General features: G+C 47.6%; 1 protein-coding gene across 1 annotated transcript in view; it reads left to right on the plus strand.

Annotated features, from left to right (window-relative positions):
• Nucleotides 1–24,491, plus strand: part of LOC116966117 (phospholipid phosphatase 3-like) — a 63,198-nt gene that overhangs the window by 14,622 nt on the left and 24,085 nt on the right. The window contains exon 2 of the mRNA XM_033012304.1: nt 14,825–14,982. Within this exon, the coding sequence (XP_032868195.1) occupies nt 14,825–14,982 (158 nt within the window). The remainder of the gene's footprint in view (nt 1–14,824; nt 14,983–24,491) is intronic.

Raw genomic sequence — 24,491 nt, forward strand, 5'->3', positions numbered from 1 at the left:
GCGCAAAGTCTCCAGAGGTTTCCGTTCAGGTTTCCTAAGTGGGACAGGGGCATAAGAATAAGTGGGAAGCCATTTAGAACGGAGGTGAGGAAAAACGTTTCCACACAGAGAGTTGTGACTGTGAGGAATTCTCTGCCTCAGAAGGCAGTGGAGGCTGGTTCTCTGGATGTTTTCAAGAGAGAATTAGATAGAGCTCTTAGGTATAGCAGAGTCGAAGGATATGGGGAGAAGGCAGGAACGGGGTATTAATTGTGGATGATCAGCCATGATCACATTGAATGGCGGTGCTGGCTCGAAGGACCGAATGGCCTACTCCAGCACCTATTGTCTATTGTCTATTGGGATGCAATGACTTGCAAGGTGAATATTTTTACTGCTTGTTTCCCTTTCCTATGACTCAGTCTGAGGAAGGGTTTCGACCCGAAACATCACCCATTCCTTCTCTCCAGAGATGCTGCCTGAGCTACTCCAGCATTTTGTGTCTACCTTGGGTTTAAACCAGCATCTGCAATCTGACACTTTATTTCACCTCCCCCTCAGCTAACAATGTACCATTCTACATTTCCTTGTGCATCATGTTCCCTTTGATCTGTGTTTTCACACCTTACCCCTCTCCATATCTCTCATGCCTCCCTCTCCCCTGATTCTGTCTGAATGAAGGGTCTCGGCACGAAAGGTCACGGATTCCTTCTCAGGTCAGGCAGCATCTGTAGAAGGAATGGATGAGAGTGTTTAGGGTCAAGACGCAACGAGATGAGAGACACAAAATGCTGGAGTAACTCAGTGGGACAGGCAGCGTCTCTGGAGAGAAGGAATGGGTGATGTTACGGGTCGAGGCCTACCTTCAGGCTGAGGAAGAATTCAGGTTGATCACTGAAGAATGGGTCTCAACCCAAAATGTCGCCCATTCCTTCTCCCCAGAGATGCTGCCTGGCCCGCTGAGTTACTCCAGCATTTTGTGTCTATCTTTGCTTCAGTCTATATGCAGTTCACTATGTTGGAGCCAGTCCATCTCAATTGGCAGTAGTCGAGTCCCCTGGGGTGAGGAGCAGTCCTCTAGTCACTGAATCGGATTAGTGTTGGCCACTGTGGCTTTAACCCTGTGTTCCACCGAGCTCCCACAACCAGCACCTGGTGAGTCGGCTCCAAGCCTCTCCCATGCTGGCACCAGCATTGAAAGCACTTTGACCAGAGGCGTAGGCCAAAGATCGCATGGTGAACAGTGTGCCATCTGTCACTGGAGAAGCAGAGGAAGGTTGGCTGGGGGGGGGGGGGCAGAGAGGGACAGATAACAAGAGGGTTATAAGGACCCTATGAATCAGAAGGTGGGTGAGGGGTTACACAGCAAAGGGCATCTCTTCCGAAATGGTCTGTGGCACTGAGACTGCTGTTGCATCAACAGGTTGGAGGTTGGGTGTGGAATACTGGGCTGGGACAAGGATTGGAGCTAGGACGGGAGCGATTTGGGAAGCGTGGAATAGTCGTGTGATCCTAGTGCCGTTCTTCAGTTGAAATGTTTTGCAACAGTTAGCAGTGTTACCAGAACACAGTGGCGCAGCGGTAGAGTGCCTGCCTCACAGCGCCGGAGACCCGGGTTCGATCCGGACCACGGGTGCTGCTTGTATGGAGTTTGCACGTTCTCCAGCGTGGGTTTTCTCCGGGATCTCCGCTTTCCTCCCACACTCCAAAGACGTACAGGTTTGTAGGTTAATTGGCTTGGTATCCTTGTAAAATGGCCCTAGTGTGTGTGGGATAGTGTTAGTGTGCGGGGATCGCTGGTCAGCGTTGGCCCTGTTTCCCTAAACCAAACTAACGCTGTTGATAGGTCTGGAGAAGGGTTTCGGCCCGCAACGTTGCCTATTTCCTTCGCTCCATAGATGCTGCCTCACCCGCTGAGTTTCTCCAGCATTTTTGTCTAATGTTGACAGGTAATATGGGGAGGGAATTCTCATGGAATAATTGTATAGGTGATACCAGAGGGAGATGTCTGGAGTAGGTTGTATTCAATGGCATTTGGTCCAATGTAATAAGAGGGCGAATCATGCATCTTTCCAGTCGAAATGTCTATTTGTTACAAGGTATAATTTTAAAAATAATCCATTAATTGAATTATTAACCAGCTCAGGATGTTCCAAACTGGTTTAAAGATAATGAGATGACTTTGAAGTTATTTCCATGTTGTAATATTCAATTATAGCAATCGGACATATGCTCTCGGAGTTTCATGTACTTGATTGCGATACAAATATTGTTCAGGGCCCTTTAATTTATTTTCAGCCCAGCTCCTCTTCCTGAAGGGCAGATGATGCCTGGCTTTGATTCATCTTGTAGATCTTAAGCCAACTTAGTGTCGCAGCAGTAGAGTTGCTGCCTTACAGCACCAGTGACCCCGGTTCCATCCTAACTATGTGTGCTGTCTCTACAGAGTTTGCACATTCTCCCTGTGACTGTGTGAGTTTTCTCCAGGTGCCCCGGTTCCCTCCCACACTCCAAATACGTGCAGATTTCTAGATTCTGCAACTGTGTGTAGGATAGTGTTCGTGTACAGGTAGGTTGGTATGGACTCGCTGGGCCGAAGGGCCTGTTTCCACGCTGTATCTCTGAAGTCAAGTCTAAAGCGTAAACACCAGGGACTTGAACTGGACAGGTTCAGATGAATATGGGTGCAATATAGGATTGAAGAAAACTTTGTGAAAATCTATTCTTGCACGTCTTGCCTAGAGTAGTGAATAATTTCAGTTTTAGTTTTAATTTTGGTCATATCACATATACCAAGGTACAGTGAAAAGCTTTTTTGATGCGTGCTATCCAGTCAGCAAAAAGACTATGCATGATTACAATCGAGCCGTCCACAGTGTACAGATACAAGATAAAGGGAATAACATTTAGTGCAAGATAAAGTCCAGTGAAGTCTGGTTTAAAAATAGTCCCAGGGTCTCCAATGAGGTAGATTGTAGGTCAGGACCGCACTCTAGTTGGTGATAGGATGGTTCAGTTGCCTGATAACAGCTGGGTAGAAACTGTCCCTGAATCTGGAGGTGTGCGTTTTCACTTTTCTGTACCTCTGGCCCGATGGGAGAGGGGAGAAGAGGGAGAGACCAGGATGAGACTGGTCCTTGATGATGCTGCTGGCCTTGCCGGGGCAGCGTGAGGTATAGGTGGAGTCAATGAAAGGGAGGTTGGTTTGTGTGATGGTCTGGGCTGAGTCCACAATTCTCTACAATTGTCTCCAATGAGGTTTGGTTTAGTTTAGTTTAGAGATGCAACACGGATCCAGGCCCTTCGGCCCACCGAGTCCGTGCCGACCAGCGATCCCTGCACACTAACACTATCCTACACACACTAGGGACAATTTTAAATTTATACACTTATACCAAGCCAATTAACCAACAAACCTGTACATCTTTGGAGTGTGGGAGGAAACCAAAGATCTCTGGGAACCAATGTGGCCACGGGGAGAAGGTACAAACTCCGTACAGACAGCACCCGTAGTCAGGATCGAACCTGGGTCTCCTGTGCTGCAAGCGCTGTAAGGCACCAACTCTACTGCCTGGGGTGGGTGATAGGCCGGGAATGCTCTCGAGTTGATGCTGTCCTCATCTGCCGTCTACCCCCAACCTGAATGGTTTGCTAAGTCACGGCCTCATGGTAGGTTGAACGTTAGGGCTGTTTACTCTGAGGAGCCCATGAATTCCTCTCATGAATGAGGCTCTTTGACTCACCGATGTCCTTGCGGTTGAAGCTCCAAGGCCCTGAGCTCCCCGGGTCGATCACTGACCTGCTTGTCTACCTCTACATTCAAGCCTGGAACGGCACCCTTAGAGATCAACAGCTCCCAGAGAGGAGGGCAAAACATATTTGTGTGTGCTTCTTAAAAATAATATTGCAACACCTAAACATTTCACTGCCACTGAGCTATTCAAATAGAATTCAGCTGCAGAGTCTTGGGGCTGTGTGAAGCAAAGTGTTTAAATAGGCAGGTACACAAAAAAGCTGGAGAAACTCAGCGGGTGCAGCAGCATCTATGGAGCGAAGGAAATAGGCAACGTTTCGGGCCGAGACCCTTCTTCAGACAGGCAGATGGGACTAACTTAGATGGGAACATAGGTACGAAGAGCTGGAGTAACTCAGCGGGACAGGCGGCATCTCTGGAGAGAAGGAATGGGTGACGTTTTGGGTCGAGACCCTTCTTCAGACTGACAGTGTATGGGATTATAAGAGCTTAGACGGGAATCTTGGGTGGACAAAAATGCTGGAGAAACTCAGTGGGTGAGGCAGCATCCATGGGGCGAAGGAATAGGTGATGTTTCAGGTAGGGACCCTTCTTTAGATGGGAATTTTGGTTGGTCTGAACAAGTTAGTTCAGTTTAGAGATACAGCGCGGAAACAGGCCATTCGGCCCACCGAGTCCACTCCGTCCAGCGATTCCCACACGCTAACACTATCCTGCACACACTAGGGACAATTTACAATTATACCAAGTCAATTAGCCTACAAACACCAACGTCTTTGGAGTGTGGGAGGAAAGCGGAGAAAACCCACGCAGGTCACAGGGAGATCGTAAAAACTCCGCGCAGACAGCACCCGTGGTCAGGATCGAACCCGGCTCTCCGGTGCTGTAAGGCAGCAACTCTACCCCTGCCGCCCAAAGCACTGCGGTCTTGGGTTGACCTGTTCCTAAGCCAAGTTGGGCTGAAGGGCCTGTTTCCATGACTCTGTGACCCTATGCATTTGCAGGGAATGGGGGGATATGGATTACGTGCGTGGGGAGGAGATTAGGTAGTATGTTCGGCATGGACATTGTGGGCCGAAGGGCCTGTTCCTGCAGTGTTCCATGTTCAATGAAACAGTACATTGATTCACCTTTCAAATATTGATTATTAAATCAAGCATCGAGATCCAGTAGAAAACTTTTGTTTGCTAATAGATATTATCTGATAGCAAATATGATCTGATATTTACTATCAGATAACAATGACCATGAGAGATATCAAGCCAAAGACAAACACAACAGGTAGACTGAGGAGAAAAACACCAGAGTGCAGAATATATGTCGGTTTCCAGCATTGTAACGTTTCAGTTCCAGAGACAAAGTCCAATGTCCGCACCGAGCTATGTTTGCAAATCAGGACCGTACCCTAGTTTGTGGAAGGACTGTTCAGAAGCCTGATGACAGAGGGGAAGAAGGTGTTCCTGAGTCTGGTGGTGCTCGCTTTCAAGCTTGCGTATCTTCTGCCCGACGGAAGCAGGGGGCAGAGGGAATGAGCGGGGTGTGAGTGGTCTTTGTCTATGCTGGATGCCATATGTTGGACACAGCACATCTTGAAGAAATGCGATTCCTCCTAATAGATAAACCAGACCAATTCTTAACGAATTGGTCTCCATTTATTGACTTCTTGGACGCATGTGTTGCAACAGAATCGTAAGAATCAGCTGTTTCAGGTCTGGGTGAAAGATGGTGAAGAATACAAATACTCATCTCCTATTTTCTACTCTTTCTCCCACTCTTTCTTCTTTTTTACTTTTCTCCCTCACTCTCTCCTTCTCTTCGTTTCCTTTGTCTTTCTTTACACGCACTACACGTTTTTGTGCTCTCTATTATCTAGTCTCTTTTTCTCTCTCTCGTTTCTTTAAAAAAAAATGAAGTTGTACATAGAACGTAACATGCCAACATATATTTGGCACCTGAAAAAAGGTCCCACTGTATTGTACTTACTTCTAATAAATAAACAAACTAAAAAAAACAAGACTATGTTGGATGCCCTCCTGAGGCAGTGGGAAGTGTGGATGGGGTCCATGTGACATGGACTGGCCCACATCTGCAACACTCGGCAATTTCTTGCAGGTCGTCAGTAAGAGTACCAAACCAAACCATGACGCAACCCGATAGTGTGCTTTCTTGCAGTGAAACTGTAGACGTTAGTGAGAGATGTTGGATATATGCCGATTTGTAAAGCAATCATCCTACCCAGAATAGGAGCAGGGAGTTGTACAGGGTCTTGGTGAGACCACACCTGGAGTATTGCGTACAGTTTTGGTCTCCTAATCTGAGGAAGGACATTCTTGCCATAGAGGGAGTACAGAGAAGGTTCCCCAGACTGATTCCTGGGATGTCAGGACTTTCATATGAAGAAAGACTGGATAGACTCGGCTTGTACTCGCTAGAATTTAGAAGATTGAGGGGGGATCTTATAGAAACTTACAAAATTCTTAAGGGGTTGGACAGGCTAGATGCAGGAAGATTGTTCCCGATGTTGGGGAGGTCCAGAACAAGGGGTCACAGTTTAAGGATAAGGGGGAAATCTTTTAGGACCGAGATGAGGAAAACATTTTTCACACAGAGAGTGGTGAATCTGTGGAATTCTCTGCCACAGAAGGTAGTTGAGGCCAGTTCATTGGCTATATTTAAGAGGGAGTTAGATGTGGCCCTTGTGGCTAAAGGGATCAGGGGGTATGGAGAGAAGGCAGGTACAGGATACTGAGTTGGATGATCAGCCATGATCATATTGAATGGCGGTGCAGGCTCGAAGGGCCGAATGGCCTACTCCTGCATCTATTTTCTATGTTTCTATGTTTCTATGATTAGTACAGGCCGACAATTGAAGGGGTACATGGATTGGAGGGAAATGGGACTAAATCGGTTGGTCGTCATGGAGGAGTTGGACCGAAGGGCCTGTGTTCCCATCGCTGTATATATCTTTACAACTCTTATGTCTATGACCTGGACAAGTGGCAAGATGCATAATACAACAGTGGCGGATTGTACGTGACTGAGTTGGCTTTGGACTTTGTATCGGGCCAAGTCTTATGCAAATCGCACCAATTCTCCCGCATGATAGCTTTTCCCAGAGTCCACAGTTCAAGGAAAACATTAGCTGGGTCCGCAAACACCTCCCTGTCCCACACAGAATGTGAGTACGTGAAAGCCTGGTTGCTGATCACACCTGGTTGGGATGTGTCGGAAGGAACTGCAGATGCTGGTTTAAACCGAAGATGGACACAAAAAGCTGGAGTGACTCAGCGGGACAGTCAGGAAAAAGGAATATGTGACGTTTTAGGTCAAGACCCTTCTTCAGACAGTCTGAAACGTCACCTATTTCTTTTCTCCAGAGATGGTGTCTGATCCACTGAGTCACTTTTATGTCTGACCCGCTGAGTCAGCTTTTATATCTATACCAGGATGGGACATCCTTTCTGGCCAGGGCGACCACGCCTCTCCTCTCGTCCCAGTTGCAGAGGTGAGATCTCTTGGCCACATCTCGGCCGAACCACTGTCCTTTCCAAAGTCCTGGCCTGTAACGTTGGGAGCAAAAACCATTTCGGGCATCTACGTCCATTTTCTCCAGCAAGAGTTTCTTGGGAGAGTTTGTGATTGAAATCCTGCCATTTCGTTCATTTTCACTCTTTAGAGATACAGCGTGGAAACAGGCCCTTCAGCCCACTGAGTCCCCACTGACCAGCGATCTCCCCCCACACTAACACTAGGGACAATTTTCAATTATACCAACACATTTAACCTACAAACTTGTCCGTCTTTGGAATGTGGGTGGAAACCGGAGATCCTGGAGAAAACCCACTCAGGTCACGGGGAGAACGTACAAACTCCGTACAGACATCACCCGTAGTCAAGATCGAACCCGGGTCTCTGGCGCTGTGAGGCAGCAACTCTACCGCTGCGCCACCGTGCCTCATAAATCTCCCTTCTGGCATTCGCAAGCAAGGGTAGCAACAATAAAGAAGACACCTAGGCATTTGTAGACACCTAGGGAACTGCAGGTGCTGGTTTACAACAAAAAAAAGATTTAAAGTGCTGGAGTAACTCAGTGGAGTTATTCCAGTGTCTTTCTCTGCATATGCAGCATGGTGCGCTGACAACAACCTGGCCCTTAACTCCAAGAAGACCAAGGAGCTCATTGTAGACTTCAGGAAGTCCAGGGGCGGCACGCACACCCCCATCCACATTAACGGGACGGAGGTGGAACGTGTTTCTAGCTTCAGGTTCCTGGGAGTCAACATCTCCGATGACCTCTCTTGGACCCACAATACCTCAACTCTGATCAAGAAGGCTCACCAGCGTCTCTTCTTCCTGAGGAGACTGAAGAAGGTCCATCTGTCTCCTCAGATCCTGGTGAACTTCTACCGCTGCACCATCGAGAGCATCCTTACCAACTGCATCACAGTATGGTATGGCAACTGCTCTGTCTCCGACCGGAAGGCATTGCAGAGGGTGGTGAAAATTGCCCAACGCATCACCGGTTCCTTGCTCCCCTCCATTGAGTCTGTCCAAAGCAAGCGTTGTCTGCGGAGGGCGCTCAGCATCGCCAAGGACTGCTCTCACCCCAACCATGGACTGTTTACCCTCCTACCATCCGGGATGCGCTACAGGTTTCTCCGTTGCCGAACCAGCAGGTCCAGGAACAGCTTCTTCCCGGCGGCTGTCACTCTACTCAACAACGTACCTCGGTGACTGCCAATCACCCCCCCCCCCCCCCCCCCGGACACTTATTATCACTTATTATTATTTATTCAAATCATTTGCTATGTCGCTCTTCCAGGGAGATGCTAAATGCATTTCGTTGTCTCTGTACTGTACACTGACAATGACAATTAAAATTGAATCTGAATCTGAATCTGAATTTGGATAGTGTCTACAGTGCAGGAGAAGGCGCTTTTCCAGCCAGAGAATCGGGTGACATTTCAGTGCTGTGGGTAAGGCAGCCAAGGTCAGGGGAGGCTGGACCTGCTTAGTATGTGTGCCTCAGTGATCCACAGTACAATGGCTTCATTCACAAGCCATCCACCCTCCCCTCGGACCTGAAGCTTTCTCATACAGCTGTTCTGCTGGTTCTTTATTTCTGGTCCTTTGCCTGTTAGCCCTGGAAGCAGAGAGTGATTTGTTGGCTCCAAGGTTTGTTGTTGCCCAGGGGAGTTCCGCTCCTTCCATCTCTCGGCTCGTCTTGAATTCCAGCCCCTTTTCCAGGAATATGGTGGAGCAGTTCCCGGCAATCAGTTGCTGGCTCTCGTTTGCCTATAGTTTGGCACGGCCATTGACAGGTGGGGAATTAGCCAGTGAGGCAGCCTTGTAGTTAATGGAAAAGGATTTCAATAGGCGTGTGCACTTAGAGTCTAGAACAGAATAGGGTGGTGCAGCGGTAGAGTTGTTGCCTTACAACGCCAGAGTCCCGGGTTCGATCCTGACCACGGGTGCTGTCTGTGTGGAGTACGTTCGTTCTCCCCGTGACCTGCATGGGTTTTCTCCGAGATCTTTGCTTTCCTCCCACACTCAAGCTGTGCAGGTTTGTAGGTTAATTGGCTTGCTAAAAATGTAAATATGTAAAAATGTCCCCAGTGTGTGTAGGATAGTGTTAGTGTGCGGGGATCATTAGTCGGTGTGGACTCAGTGTGGACTTTTTCCGCGCTGTATTACTAAACTAATACAGTGCAGCTCAGCATCAGGCCCTTCAGCCCATCCTAACTACAACTAGAAAGCAGTCTCGAACTACTATCTACCTCATTGGAGTCCCTCGGACTCTCTTTGATTGGACTTTATTGACTTCATCTTGCACTAAACATTATTCAAGTTATTCCCTTATCATGTATCTGTACACTGTGGACGGCTCGATTGTAATCATGTATTGTCCTTCCGCTGACTGGTTAGCACGCAACAAGAACTTTTCACTGTACCACAGTACACGTGACAATAAACTAAACTCAACTCAACAATGTCAATGTCGAATATCATACCAGGTTGAACTAATCTCCTCTCCCTGCATATCCATGTTCCTTTCCAAAAGTTGCTTAAACGCCACTATTGTACCTGCCTCTGCCGCCGTCCCTGGCCGTGTGTCCCAGGCACTCGCCACCCTCAGTGTAAACAAAAACTTGGCCCGCACATCTCCTTTCAACTTTGCTCCTCTTATCTTAAAGCTCCGCTCCCTAATCCACTTGGGCGTCATTTGCAAATCCCAAAATCCTGGGGCACCGCGCGCGACCATGCGTCTCTGCCTACGTCACCACACACCGTGCGCACGTAATGCGCACCATGCACGCATCTTGTGTGCGTCACGCGTAAATTATGTAGCGTAAATGGCGCGCAAATGACGCCCAGGTGGGACAGGCCCTTAAGGTGACAACCTTGATATTTCCACAAACTGGGAGCAGCACATACAGTAGCGGACTGGGTCTAAAAATGTTGGTTGCCAGGAGACAAAGGGGGCCCACTTCATTAGGGGCCCACTTGCCATCGGGCAAGCTGACACCCTGGCCAGTCCGCCACTGAGCACACACATATCCTGGATATGTGGACAAGAAAGGTGTTAGGTTAAATAAGATAACAGCATTGCAGGATCTCATTGTCCCAGCCAGCATTCGTCGAGGGAATGGACTGACGATGTTTTGGGTCAGGAACCTTCTTCAGACAAGTTTGTATTCAGATACAAATTATTCTGCACAGTTCATCCTGATGAATCACCATCATTGTTCCTGTTTGCAAATATATTTATTTTGCAGCGCTGTTTAGTTGGGTCTCTCTATAACAAGGGTTCCCAACCCGGGGTTATTTACCCCCAGGGGATAAATTTGTTGATTCTGGATTTGTACATTTATTTCTCATTGACTGACTGTGTTTGGTTCTGGTATACCGGTATCTGTTCATCAGTCTGAAGAAGGGTTTCGGCCCGAAACGTTGCCTATTTCCTTCACTCCATAGATGCTGCCGCACCCGCTGAGTTTCTCCAGCATTTTTGTCTACCTTCTGTCCATCATTAGTTGTTCATAAATAAGTGAAATAACATTGTTATGTGCTATTAAAGTTGCCAGGGGTAAATGGGGCGAAAAAGGTTTGGAACCCCTGTACTATAACATACTGAAATTGTACATAAGGGCATCAGGCTCTATATTGTGGATGTTTCTGTCTGCTATGACTGTTCTTAGTTCCAATTGAGACTTTAGAGAAACAGGTCCTTTGGCCCATCTAGTCCGCACAGGCCAGTGATCACCTCGCACACTAGCACTATCCTACACACACACTAGGGACAGTTTACAAATTTACCAAAGCTAATTAACCTGCAAACCTGCACGTCTTTGTAGTGTGGGAGGAAACCAGAGCACCTGGAGAAAACCCACACGGTCCCAGGGAGAATGTACAAACTCCAAACAGAGAGCACCCGTAGTCGGGATCGAACCCGGGTCTCTGGCGCTGTAAGGCAGCAACTCTACCGCTGCGCCACTGTGCAACACCTACAATTTCAGATAACCGGCTTCCCAGTTGATGTCAGCACTGTGCAGGTCTGATATAAAGTCATCCCCCTGACCTACATGGTATTGTCAATGTCATTGGTGTAACCTTGGATTTGAGGAATGTTACAATTTCTCTATGCAGAGACTCTGTGCATCTACCCGATCTATTCCTCTCATGATCTTATACATATCTACTCCAGCACTTTGTGTTCCTCTAATCCAGGTGGCTTTTCCATGTCATCTTGTGTCTCTAAGGAAGGCTTAAGCCTAAATGTCATCACCTAACATTGCGTTGGCGTGGTGCATGTGTGGGTCTGGCTGGGCAGAATGAGTGTGCCGGGATGTCGTCGGTTCGAGACCTCGAGCTGCCTCTGACTCCAGCACCGGCCGTGTGATTCACTGCCCGTCAGGCTCTCTGTGGAAGGGAAGCTTCGATGATTCCCAGCACGCCCATACATTCACCAGAAGTTCCACTTTGGGGAATTGCAGCGCAATTCTTCCTGACAGGAGACGGGACAGAGGAAAGGGAAAGGAGAGAGGTTTTCAAGTTAGATACTGTGTCCAAATCTGCCTTGGGGAAGTCAGTGGCCTTGCTATGGCCCCTTTTTGATTGAGAGTTGGGGAGTTATACAACATGGAAACTGGCCCTTCGGCCCAACTCAAGGTGTCTATCTCATCTAGGCTAATCCGTTTGATCCACATGGTTCTAAATCTTTCTTTCCCTGAGGCCATGCACATTTATTTGGACCTTTGTAATTATAGCTGCCTCTCCAACCTCCTCTGGCAGATTTAGTGCAGCTTAGAGATACAGTGTGGAAACAGGCCCTCAGGCCCAGCGAGTCCATGCAGACCAGCAGTACACCAGCAGTTGCATCCTACACACTAGGGACAATTTACAGAAGCCAATTAACATACAAACCCAGTGAGACCACACCTGGAGTATTGTGTGCAGTTTTGGGCCCCTAATTTTAGGAAGGACATTCTTGCTATTGAGGGAGTGCAGCGTAGGTTTACAAGGTTAATTCCCGGGATGGTGGGACTGTCATATGCTGAGAGAATGGAGCAGCTGGGCTTATACACTCTGGAGTATAGAAGGATGAGAGGATATCTCATTGAAACATATAAGATTTTTAAGGGCTTGGACACGCTAGAGGCAGGAAACATGTTCCCGATGTTGGGGGAGTCCAGAACCAGGAGCCACAGTTTAAGAATAAGGAGTAAGCCATTTAGAACGGAGACGAGGAAACACGTTTTCTCACAGAGAGTGGTGAGTCTGTGGAATTCTCTGCCTCAGAGGGCAGTGGAGGCCAGTTCTCTGGATGCTTTCAAGAGAGAGCTAGATAGGGCTCTTAAAAATAGCAGAGTCAGGGGATATGGGGAGAAGGCAGGAACGGGGTACTGATTGGGGATGATCAGCCATGATCACATTGAATGGCGGTGCTGGCTCGAAGGGCCAAATGGCCTACTCCTGCACCTATTGTCTATTGTCTATAAACCTGCACGTCTTTGGAGTGGAGGAGAAAACAGGAGCACCCGGAGAAAACCCATGCACTCACAAACTACGTACAGACAGCACCCCGTAGTCAGGATCGAACCCGGGTCTCTGGTGCTGTAAGACAGCAACTCCACTGCTCCGCCTCTGTGCCGCCCAAATCTTGAGCTGACCCTTTGTGTTGAAAGGCAAGAGTGTTTAATTGTCGTATGTACTGACAGAAGAGTCTGAAGAAAGGTCCTGACCTGAGCCGCCATGTTCTCCAGGGATGCCGCCCGACCCGCTAAGTCACTCCAGCACTATATCTCTCTTTGGTATCAACCACCATATAGTTTAGTTTAGAGATACAGCAGGGAAACAGGCCGTTCAGCCCAACAAGTCCATGCTGACCAGCAACCACCCGTACACTAGTTCTATCCTATACACTAGTGACAATGTAGAGAAGTCGATTAACCTGAGTCACTTCAGTACTTGGATTAAATATGAGCCCAGGAGTTACACAATCCTAGTTTATTAAAATAATATTTGGGCTGAGGTGTTAGATTACTTCATTTATTAGCTGTGGCATTATTGTTGGGGAAATCCCTTGTGCATTGGGGAAAGTGGTATGCTTTTGCGATGAGAAGGTTCATTGTCAGTTTGAAACTTCCTTGTACAGCATGAGGAAGGCGATACAGGGCGTGTTCGGTGTAGTGTTTGTCTCTGAGCTAATTTCCTGTAAGGGTAGGGCTCGGGAAAGGGAATTCCTGTTTAAACCTGGTGTCAAACACTTGTCGGGGAGAGGTGGGGATACACTTCCTGTTTAGGGTGTTTGGTTTTAGTTTACCTTAGAGATACAGCCACGGAGACTGGCCCTTCGGCGATCCCCGCACATTAACACGATCCTACACACGCCAGGGACAATTTACAATGAAACCAAGCCAATTAACCTACAAACCTGCACGCCTTTGGAGTGTGGGAGGAAACCGAAGATCTTGGAGAACATTCATGGGGAGAACATACAAAACTTCGTGCAGACAGCACCCATAGTCGGGATCGAACCCGGGTCTTTGGCGCTGTAAGGCAGCAACTCTACTGCTACACCACTGCTGCGTCTTTAATGTTATGTCCTAGGAGATGCATTTTCCATCTCGACTTGAATGAAGTGGTAAATCAAATTAAAATGCCCTGTTTTAATAACCCACTCTCTAAACGGTAACAAACATCTGCCTATCAATACCCACCTCATCTGTATCCACCTATCACTCACCCGGCTTTCCCTGCCCCTCTCTGCCAGCGTTCAGTTTAGTTTAGTGTGGGTTTTTTTTAAATAATCTTTTTATTAGAGGCAGGTACATATCATATTAAAAACATTTCATGTATATCATTCCTACATTACTAATATTATCAATTGATATTAACTCTGCTTCTAGTATTTTTTTTAAAATATAGTGTAGTTTAGTGATACAGTGGTGGGAAAAGGCCCTTCGGCCCACTGAGTCCGTGCCGACCAGCAATCCCCATATACTAGCACTATCCTACACCCTAAGGGTAATTTACATTTTTTTTATGGAAGCCAATTAACCTAGGATTTTGGAATGTGGGAGGAAGCCGGAGCACCCGGAGAAAACCCACAGGGAGAACATACAGACAGCACCCATAGTCAGCATCGAACCGGGGTCACTGATGCTGTGAGATAGTAGCTCTGCCGCTGTGCTGCCATGTATATATATTTTTTACAGGACAAAACGTCACCTATCCATTCCCTCCACAGATGCTGCCTGACCCGCTGAGCTCCTCCAGTGCACTGTGGTTGATGTCAAAGTTTACGGAAGTGGTTCATGCATTGGGGAAGTTGGTGTCTACAAGAGCTGTCACAGTGGCCATGGTAGACAAAAGTGCTGGAGAAACTCAGCGGGTGCAGCAGCATCTATGGAGCGAAGGAAATAGGCAACGTTTCGTCCCGAAACGTTGCCTATTTCCTTCGCTCCATAGATGCTGCTGCACCCGCTGAGTTCAACCTCGTCTACCTTCGATTTTCCAGCATCTGCAGTTCCTTCTTAATCACAGTGGCCATCTTCCTTCTCGCTCACCGCATTGTCTTGTCTCCCGCAGCCTCCCTGCCCTTCTTCATGGTGGAGTTCAACCTCGTCAGTCCCTACCACCGTGGCTTCTACTGCGACGACGAGGCCATCACGTACCCACTGAAGGTGTCGGAGACAATCAGCGACACCGTGCTCTGCATTGCCGGCATCTTAATCACCGTGGTTGCGGTAAGTCTGCGCGCTTGCTCCGTGCCTTTGACATTCACGGGAAGGCGGGCCCCGGAGGGGTACAGCAGGCGACGGCTTTGGTGGCATGTTCTCTCCTTGCAGACCTCTGTGGAGGAGAAAACCCACACAGGTCACGGGGAGAACGTGCAGACTCCGTACAGACAGCACCCGTAGTCAGCATCGAACCCGGATCTCTGGCGCTGTAAGGCAGCAACTCTACCACTATGCCACCCTTGAGAATGAATGAATGAATAGGTTTATTGGTCAAGCACATTCACATACAAGGAATTTGCCTTGGTGCTCCGCCCGCAAGTGACAACATGACATACAGTGACAGTTAGGAATGACACATAAAACATTAAACATTAGTAATAAAACATTATCGATTAAACATATGAATTAAATAAAATACCAGAGCAAAAGTAGGCTACAGATTTTTGGTTATTGAGTAGAGCTACTACTCGTGGACAACCATGCCAGGGGGTGCTGCCTTCCCCACAGTGAGTGAGGATGCCAGTGTTCCTCCCGCCTCCTCTCCAGTAGAGATGCTACTTTACTAGAATGTTGCCTGGGTTTCAGCAACTAAGTTTTACTAGAATGTTGCCTGGGTTTCAGCAACTAAGTTACAGAGAAAGGTTGAACAAGTTAGGGCTTTATTCTTTGGAGCGCAGAAGGTTAAGGGGGGACTTGATAGAGGTTTTTAAAATGATGAGAGGGATAGACAGAGTTGACGTGGTAAAGCTTTTCCCACTGAGAGTAGGGAAGATTCAAACAAGGGGACATGACTTGAGAATTAAGGGACTGAAGTTTAGGGGTAACATGAGGGGGAACTTCTTTACTCAGAGAGTGGTGGCTGTGTGGAATGAGCTTCCAGTGAAGGTGGTGGAGGCAGGTTCGTTTTTATCATTTAAAAATAAATTGGATAGTTATATGGATGGGAAAGGAATGGAGGGTTATGGTCTGAGCGCAGGTGTATGGGACTAGGGGAGATTATGTGTTCGGCACGGACTAGAGGGGTCGAGATGGCCTGTTTCCGTGCTGTAATTGTTATATGGTTATATGGTTAGATGCTCTTATAGCAGCCTAGTATCACATGCTCAGATTACAGAGAGCATGTGGGCTACTGAATTTATACATTGGGTGAAGTTGGGGACACTTTAAAACTCACTTCTTCATGGGTTGGGTGGAATGATGTCCAAGTAGTCCTTTACTTTGGTGGTGCAACGGTTGAGTTGCTGCCTTGCAGCACCAAGGGCACGACCTCGGATGCTGTGTGTACGGAGTTTGTACGTTCTCCCTGTGACCACGTGGGTTTTCTCCAGGTGCTCCGGTTTCCTCCTACACTCTAAAGACGTGCAGGTTTGCAGGTTAATTGGCTTCGGTAAAATAGTAAAATGGCCCCAGAGTGTGTAGGGTAGTGTTAGTGTGTGCGGGGGACGCTGGTCGGTGCGGGCTCGGTGGGCCAAAGGGCCTGTTTCTGCACTGTATCTCGAAACTAAACTGGGAAAAGAACCAGTTTCACACGGTAGATCGAGCTGGTGAGACAACTATCAGACTGGGAAGAGTGATGAGACATGGAACTGGGAATCTTGATGTTCAGTAGGTGCTTTGTGAAGAGTGGGTCCATTTCTGCATCTGGAAGATGGTGATAGAAACATAGAAAATAGGTGCAGGAGTAGGCCATTCGGCCCTTTGAGCCTGCACCGCCATTCAATATGATCATGGCTGATCATCCAACTCAGTATCCTGTACCTGCCTTCTCTCCATACCCCCTGATCCCTTTATCCACAAGGGCCACATCTAACTCCCTCTTAAATATAGCCAATGAACTGGCCTCAACTACCTTCTGTGGCAGAGAATTCCACAGATTCACCACTCACTGTGTGAAAAATGTTTTTCTCATCTCAGTCCTAAAAGATTTCCCCATTATCCTTAAACTGTGACCCCTAGTTCTGGACTTCCCCAACATCGGGAACAATCTTCCTGCATCTAGCCTGTCCAACCCCTTAAGGAATCAAGAATCTATCTATCTTTGCCTTAACAATATCCATTGACCTGGCCTCCACAGCCACCTATAAGATCCCCCCTCAATCTTCTAAATTCTAGCGAGTACAAGCCAAGGGATGGCTATGTAATTGAATTTATTTATTTGTCATTCAGGCCTTTCGGTCTGAACGAGATTTCGTTTCCCTGCAGTCATACATATAATAAAAATGACAAAAACACACCATCAACACAAATTTAACATCCACCACAGTGAGTTCACCAAACACCTCCTCACTGTGATGGAAGGAAAAGTCCAAAAGTCAAGCAGAAAACAGGTTGCACTAATGCAAGATCAATGTAAAGCAGAGCTCAGATCCTCACTCTAACAACTGACGAGGTGCCTACACAAAGAAGACGTCAGTCCACAATGGCGAGCTATAAGGTTCATAAACATCTGACTGTAGTAAGTTTAACAGGCGCTACTGTACAATTGCTCCTCATCCCCCATCAGGGAGCTGCAGAATTTATGGAAACTTTAACAAGACCTGTTTAAGTGGAAATAGGGAACATCTGTTCAATCTGATTGGAGGTTAACCTTAACACAAGGTTATATAAAGATGTCACATGATGACTAACAGATGCTGGGAATGCAGCGTCATCGCTTAGCAACTGCTTTAACCCTGTCAGTGCCGTCACCAAGCCAAGGAGAGAACGACAGCTGAACACTGCTTGTGTTACCTGTGGGCTGGGTGGGACTAAGGTCCTGTTTCCGCACTGTATCTCTAAACATAGAAACATAGAAAATAGGTGCAGGAGTAGGCCATTTGGCCCTTCGAGCCTGCACCGCCATTCAATATGATCATGGCTGATCATCCAACTCAGTATCCCATCCCTGCCTTCTCTCCATACCCCCTGATCCCTTTAGCCACAAGGGCCACATCTAACTCCCTCTTAAATATAGCCAATGAACTGGCCTCAACTACCTTCGGTGGCAGAGAATTCCACAGATTCACCACTCTCCGTGTGAAAAATGTTTTCCTCATCTCGGTCCTAAAAGATTTCCCCCTTATCCTTAAACTGTGACCCCTTGTTCTGGACTTCCCCAACATCGGGAACAATCTTCCTGCATCTAGCCTGTCCAACCCCTTAAGAATTTTGTAAGTTGTAAACTAATTGAACAGGAATCTGCGGGGCAGCCTTTTTCACACAGAGGGAGGTGGGTATATGGAACGAGCTGCCGGAGGATGTAGTTGAGGCAGGTACTATCACAACATGTAAAAGACATCTGGACATTTCATTGTTCTATCTGGGACATATGACAATAAAACACTTTTGACAAGTCCGTCCAGTACATGTAGGTACAGCACGATGGCCCAGCGGTAGAGTTGCTGCCTTACATCGCTTGCAGCGCCGGAGATCCGGGTTCCATCCCGACTACGGGTGCTGTCTATACGGAGCTTGTCCGCTCTCCCCGTGATCTGCGTGGGTTTTCTCCGAGATCTTCCGTTTCTTCCTACACTTAAAAGACGTACAGGTTAATTGGCTTGGTATAAGTGCAAATTGTCCCTAGTGTGTGCAAGATAGAGTTAAAGGTGCGGGGATCGCTGGTTGGCGCAGACTCGGTGGGCCGAAGGGCCTGTTTTCATGCTGTATTTCTAAACTCATCTAAACATAGAAACATAGAAACATAGAAATTAGGTGCAGGAGTAGGCCATTCGGCCCTTCGAGCCTGCACCGCCATTCAATGTGATCATGGCTGATCATCCAACTCAGTATCCCGTACCTGCCTTCTCTCCATACCCTCTGATCCCCTTAGCCACAAGGGCCACATCTAACTCCCTCTTAAATATAGCCAATGAACTGGCCTCGACTACCCTCTGTGGCAGGGAGTTCCAGAGATTCACCACTCTCTGTGTGAAAAAAGTTCTTCTCATCTCGGTTTTAAAGGATTTCCCCCTTATCCTTAAGCTGTGACCCCTTGTCCTGGACTTCCCCAACATCGGGAGCAATCTTCCTGCATCTAGCCTGTCCAACCCCTTAAGAATTTTGTAAGTTTCTATAAGATCCCCTCTCAATCTCCTAAATTCTAGAGAGTATAAACCAAGTCTATCCAGTCTTTCTTCATAAGACAGTCCTGACATCCCAGGAATCAGTCTGGTGAACCTTCTCTGCACTCCCTCTATGGCAATAATGTCCTTCCTCAGATTTGGAGATCAAAACTGTACGCAATACTCCAGGTGTGGTCTCACCAAGACCCTGTACAACTGCAGTAGAACCTCCCTGCTCCTATACTCAAATCCTTTTGCTATGAAAGCTAACATACCATTCGCTTTCTTCACTGCCTGCTGCACCTGCATGCCCACTTTCAATGACTGGTGTACCATGACACCCAGGTCTCGCTGCATCTCCCCTTTTCCTAGTCGGCCACCAAAGTACGTGGATGGGAAAGGTTTAGAGGGCTATATGGGCCAAACGCGGGCAGGTGGGAACCAGTGTAGATGGGGCATCTTGGCCAGCATGGGGAAGTTGGACCGAATGGCCTGTTTCCATGCTGTATGGCTCTGTGGACATTGTGGATGGAGGGGGGGAGAGGAGGAAGAGTTACAGAATATTAGAGAGACATGACTTAATAAAAATAATGACACCCACATCATCGCATTCCTGATTTAATTGAGTTTTGTAATATGTGGTGGGCAGATTAATAAAAGGTTTCAGTCATTATTTGGTAATTAACTAAATTAAAATATTTCAATCAAAGCTAATCACTTTAGGATTAGATAGTTTAGTTTATGGTCAGATGCAGTGAGAAGATTTTTGTTGCATGCTATCCAGTCAGCAGAAAGACCGTCGGAGCAGACCCGGTGGGCCGAAGGGCCTGTTTCCACGCTGTATCTCTAAACTAAACTACACTATATAGATGATTGCAATCAAGCCTTCAAAGTGAGCAGAAGATAGACACAAAGTGCTGGAGTAACTCAGCGGGTCAGGCAGCATCTCTGGAGATAAAGGATGGGGTTGGAACCCTTCTTCGCAAAGTATAGCTACAGGATAAAGGGAATAGCGTTTAGTCCAAGATAAAGTCCGATGAAAGTGGTCTCCAATGATGATAGGTCAGGACCTCACTCCCGTTGGTGATAGGATGGTTCATTCACTAGTTCCATCAATTTCACATAACTTTAATCACAGGTAGAGTCATTGAGACTCGCAGCACAGAAACAGGCCCTTCGGCCCACTTATTTCATGCTGACCCTCAACCACCCATTCACTGATCTTCACAGGAAACCCTCGGACTGTCTTTGATCGGACTCTACTTGCTTTATCTTGCTCTAAACGTCATTCACAATATTCCCTTTATCCTGTATCTGTATACTGCGGATGGCTCGATAGTAATCATGGATCGTCTTTCCGCTGACTGGTTAGCGCGCAACAAAAGTGTTTCACGTGCAGCTCGGTACACGTGACAATAAACTAACTACGATGACTATGGATGGATTTAGTTTGGTTACAACTGGTGTCAGGTGCTGACATTTGAATTGAATATTTTATTGTCACCTGTGACAAGTCACTGTGAAATTCTTTGCTTGACCACCCAAGGTATGCAAATAGTCACCACCTAAAGGGCACTGACAGTTACAAAGTGTCCCGTGCTGGGTCCCCCTTTGTTCTTCCCCCCCCTCCCCCCCCTCCCTCATGGCGGTTCCCCCATGCTGGCTCCTCTTTTGTTCTCCCCCCCTCTTACAGTGGTCCCCCCTTTCACTAAGAGGGGTCAGCTTTTCGGACAGGGTGTGGTTAGGGAATACATGACAGAATGTCACGACCAAGTCCCTCGTTATTTCCGGCTTCCTTGACATCCTGTGGATCTTCTGTGGCATCCCGTGGTGACACGAGATACCATTAGTCAGGGCCCGTCGTCAGATATCCTGAGCTGGCATTGCATTGAGGAAGTATAGCGTGTTCCCGGATGACGCGACTGATTCAAACACTCGCTCCCTCTGTTTCATCTGCTGTGCGTCACTTCAAATGTGTAGGAAGGAACTGCAGGTGCTGGTTTAAACCGAAGATAGACACAAAAGGCTCGGATATCTCAGCGGGTCAGGTAGCATCTCTGGAGAAAGGTAGACAAAAGTGCTGGAAAAGCTCAGCGGGTGCAGCAGCATCTATGGAGCGAAGGAAATAGGCAACATTTCAGGCCGAAACTCTTCTTCAGACTGAGAGTCAGGGGAAAAGGAAATGAGAGATATGGAAGGTGGTGTAGAGAAATATAGAACAAATGAATGAGAGGATGAAGCAGAACTCTCATCAGAGAGAGGAGGGGAACTTCTTCAAAGTAGACATTTCCTGAGGAGATTCTGCAGACGAAATGTGCCGGAAGGAACTGCAGATGCTGGTTTAAACTGAAGATAGACACTAAACATAACCTGGTCCACTGAAGCCCAGCAGACATCCATTGCTTGTTATTATTTAGAGATACAGTGTGGAAACAGGCCCTTCGGCCCACCGAGTCTGTGCTGTTATCACTCCCCTACACACACCAGGGACAATTTTTAATTTATACATTTATACCAAACCAATTAACCTACAAACCTGTACATTTTTGGAGTGTGGGAGGAAACTGAAGATCTCATGCGGTCACGGGAAGAACATACAAACTCCGTACATCCAGCACCCGTAGTCAGGATTGAACCCAGGGTCTCTGGCACTACAAGGCAGTAGCTCTACTGGTACACCACACTTTGTTGCTAGTTATCACCGCTACACTTCTAATGGCTCTGTTTGGCTAGTGTAGATTGGACATGTTGGTCGGTATGGGGAAGATGGGCCGAAGGGCCTGTTTCCATGCTCTATGACTCTATTCAAGACTTCCCCCTTATCCTTAAACTGTGACCCCTTGTTCTGGACTTCCCCAACTTCCTTCTCACCGCTCCCGTCCGGCAGCACAGAGACAGGCCCTTCGGCCCACCGAGTCCACATCAAACCAGCAATCCCTGCACACTAACACTTTTCTACGCACACTAGGGACAGTTTTACATTTACACATTTTTAATCCAAGCCAATTAACCTACAAACCTGTGCGCCTTTAGAGTGGTCAAGAAGGAACTGCAGATGCTGGAAAATCTTCAAGAAGGATTTCCAGTCTGAAGAAGGGTTTCGGCCCGAAACGTTGCCTATCTCCTTCGCTCCATAGATGCTGCTGCACCCGCTGAGTTTCTCCAGCATTTTTGTCTACCTTCGCCTTTAGAGTGGGTTCTTTTTTAATCGTTTCCTCTCAATTATTTGACCATAGATTACTTAAACGACATGCTAGAATTATAGCACCTGTATTGGGATAGCTTTAGAAGAATCTGAATTTGAAGCAAGGAAGGTGGTTTAGTTGGAGATGAAAGGTGTGCTGCCGGTGTTTATCGTGAGCAGAGCCAAGCTGGGCAAGGTTAAAGTTGGGACATTATATAACTTGGCTAGGTGTTGTTTGCATTCAGAGTTTACAAGCTGAAACAAGGCAAAGGATCGATCGGAGAGTCTTGCTCCTGCAAGGAAATGTGTGAAAAGGAACTGCAGACGCTGGTTTATACCGAAGATTGACTCAAAAAGCTGGAGTAACTCAGCAGGACAGGCGGCAACTCTGGGCAGAAGGAATGGGTGACGTTTCAGTACATCACCCTTCATCAAACTGAGGAAGGGTCTCAACCCGAAAAGTCACCCATTCCTTTTCTCCGGAGACGCTGCCCGGCCCGCTGAGTTACTGCAGCATTTTGTGTCCGTCTTCCCACAAGGAAATGATTTGGCCCCAACCGACTGTAAGGAAAGCGAGCTGGGACTGATACCTGTGGGAATCAGGCTGAGCGAGAGAGGTGGTACAAAAGACGACATCAATCAGTGCTTTCAGGAGCAGGAACACAGTGACATGGGAACTGTACACGGGTTCATTGTGAAGGTGACTTAATAAGTTGGCCTTATTAAGGGCCTGTCCCACTTTCACAACCTAATTCACCACCTCTGCCAAGTTTGCCCTTGACTCATACTGGCAGCATGGTCGTCACGAGGAGGTCGTAGGCAGGCCGTGATGCTCGTCCTAGGTACTCGTGGCATCAAGTAGGTCGGCGGGTTTTTCGAGCATGACGAAAAATGTCCACGAGTAAAAAAGGTGGTGAAAGTGGGACAGGCCCTTTACTTTAAAGACTTTGTTCTTTTAATGTTTGGATTATGCATCTCATTCACGGAGGAGATTTATTCATAATTACACCAGGGAATTATCGCAGGCATAGATTTTATGAGCTGAACTTGCACCATTATTGATTCATTCCTTGTGTTCGTCAAGTCATTGTGTAATAAGCAGCATTGCTTTGGAGATCGTGCCACGCTCCTGTGCAGTAACTCATTCTGACGTACAAACCTTCCCTCGTCGTGACAAGACCTACAATGGCCATAACATCTGGAAGGAAAGGAGCAGCCAAATAAAAAGATAGCCACTGTGAGCAAGAGCTGATGATCCCTAACCAGTGATGTCATCGCATTTGTAATAGGGAACGATATTAACACATTGCGTTTATTTTGCAAGGAGTCTAAGTCAGAGGATGTGGTTTTAAAGGGATTGGGGCGACAGGGTTGCGCAGTGGAAGAGTTGCTGCCTTAAGGGCCTGTCCCAGTTGGAGATGTTTTTGTGCCATCTGCCGGCATCATTGACTGGCGTATCTGGTCACCGAAACGTCACAGCGTGATGCGGCGTGATGACGTACGACGCGCGATGTTTTTTCAAGTATCGCAACGATTTTCTTTGTCGCCGCTGGTTTTGAAATGTTCTAAATCTTTTGGCGACACTGATATGACGGCGAAAAAAATCGGCAAGTGGGGCGTACAGCGCCAGAGACACGGTCCTGACTCTGGGTGTGGTCTGTACAGAGCTTGTACTTTATGTGGCCTGGTGTTTAAGAAGGAACTGCAGATGCTGGAAATCGTAGAGATGCCACATTTTTCGCTTCACCTCCCCCCTTGACTCCATTCAAGGACCCAAGCAGTCGTTCCAGGTGCGGCAGAGGTTCACCTGCACCTCCTCCAACCTCATCTATTGCATCCGCTGCTCTAGGTGTCAGCTGCTCCACATCGGTGAGACCAAGCGTAGGCTTGGCGATCCCTTCGCCCAACACCTCCGCTCGGTTCGCAATAACCAACCTGACCTCCCGGTGGCTCAGCACTTCAATTCCCCCTCCCATTCCCAATCCAACCTTTCTGTCCTGGGCCTCCTCCATGGCCAGAGTGAGGACCACTGGAAATTGGAGGAGCAGCACCTCATATTCCACTTGGGCAGTTTGTACCCCAGCGGTATGAACATTGACTTCTCTAATTTCAGATAGTCCTTACTCTCTCCTCCCCTTCTCAGCTTTCCCTCGGCCTACTGACTCCACCTTTTCCTTTCTTCTTCCTGCCCCCTCCCCCTCACATCAGTCTGAAGAAGGGTTTCGGCCCAAAACTTTGCCTAATTCCTTCGCTCCATAGATGCTGCCTCACCCGCTGAGTTTCTCCAGCAT

Source organism: Amblyraja radiata, chromosome 35 (assembly GCF_010909765.2).
Source record: "Amblyraja radiata isolate CabotCenter1 chromosome 35, sAmbRad1.1.pri, whole genome shotgun sequence".
Taxonomy (NCBI): Eukaryota; Metazoa; Chordata; class Chondrichthyes; order Rajiformes; family Rajidae; genus Amblyraja; species Amblyraja radiata.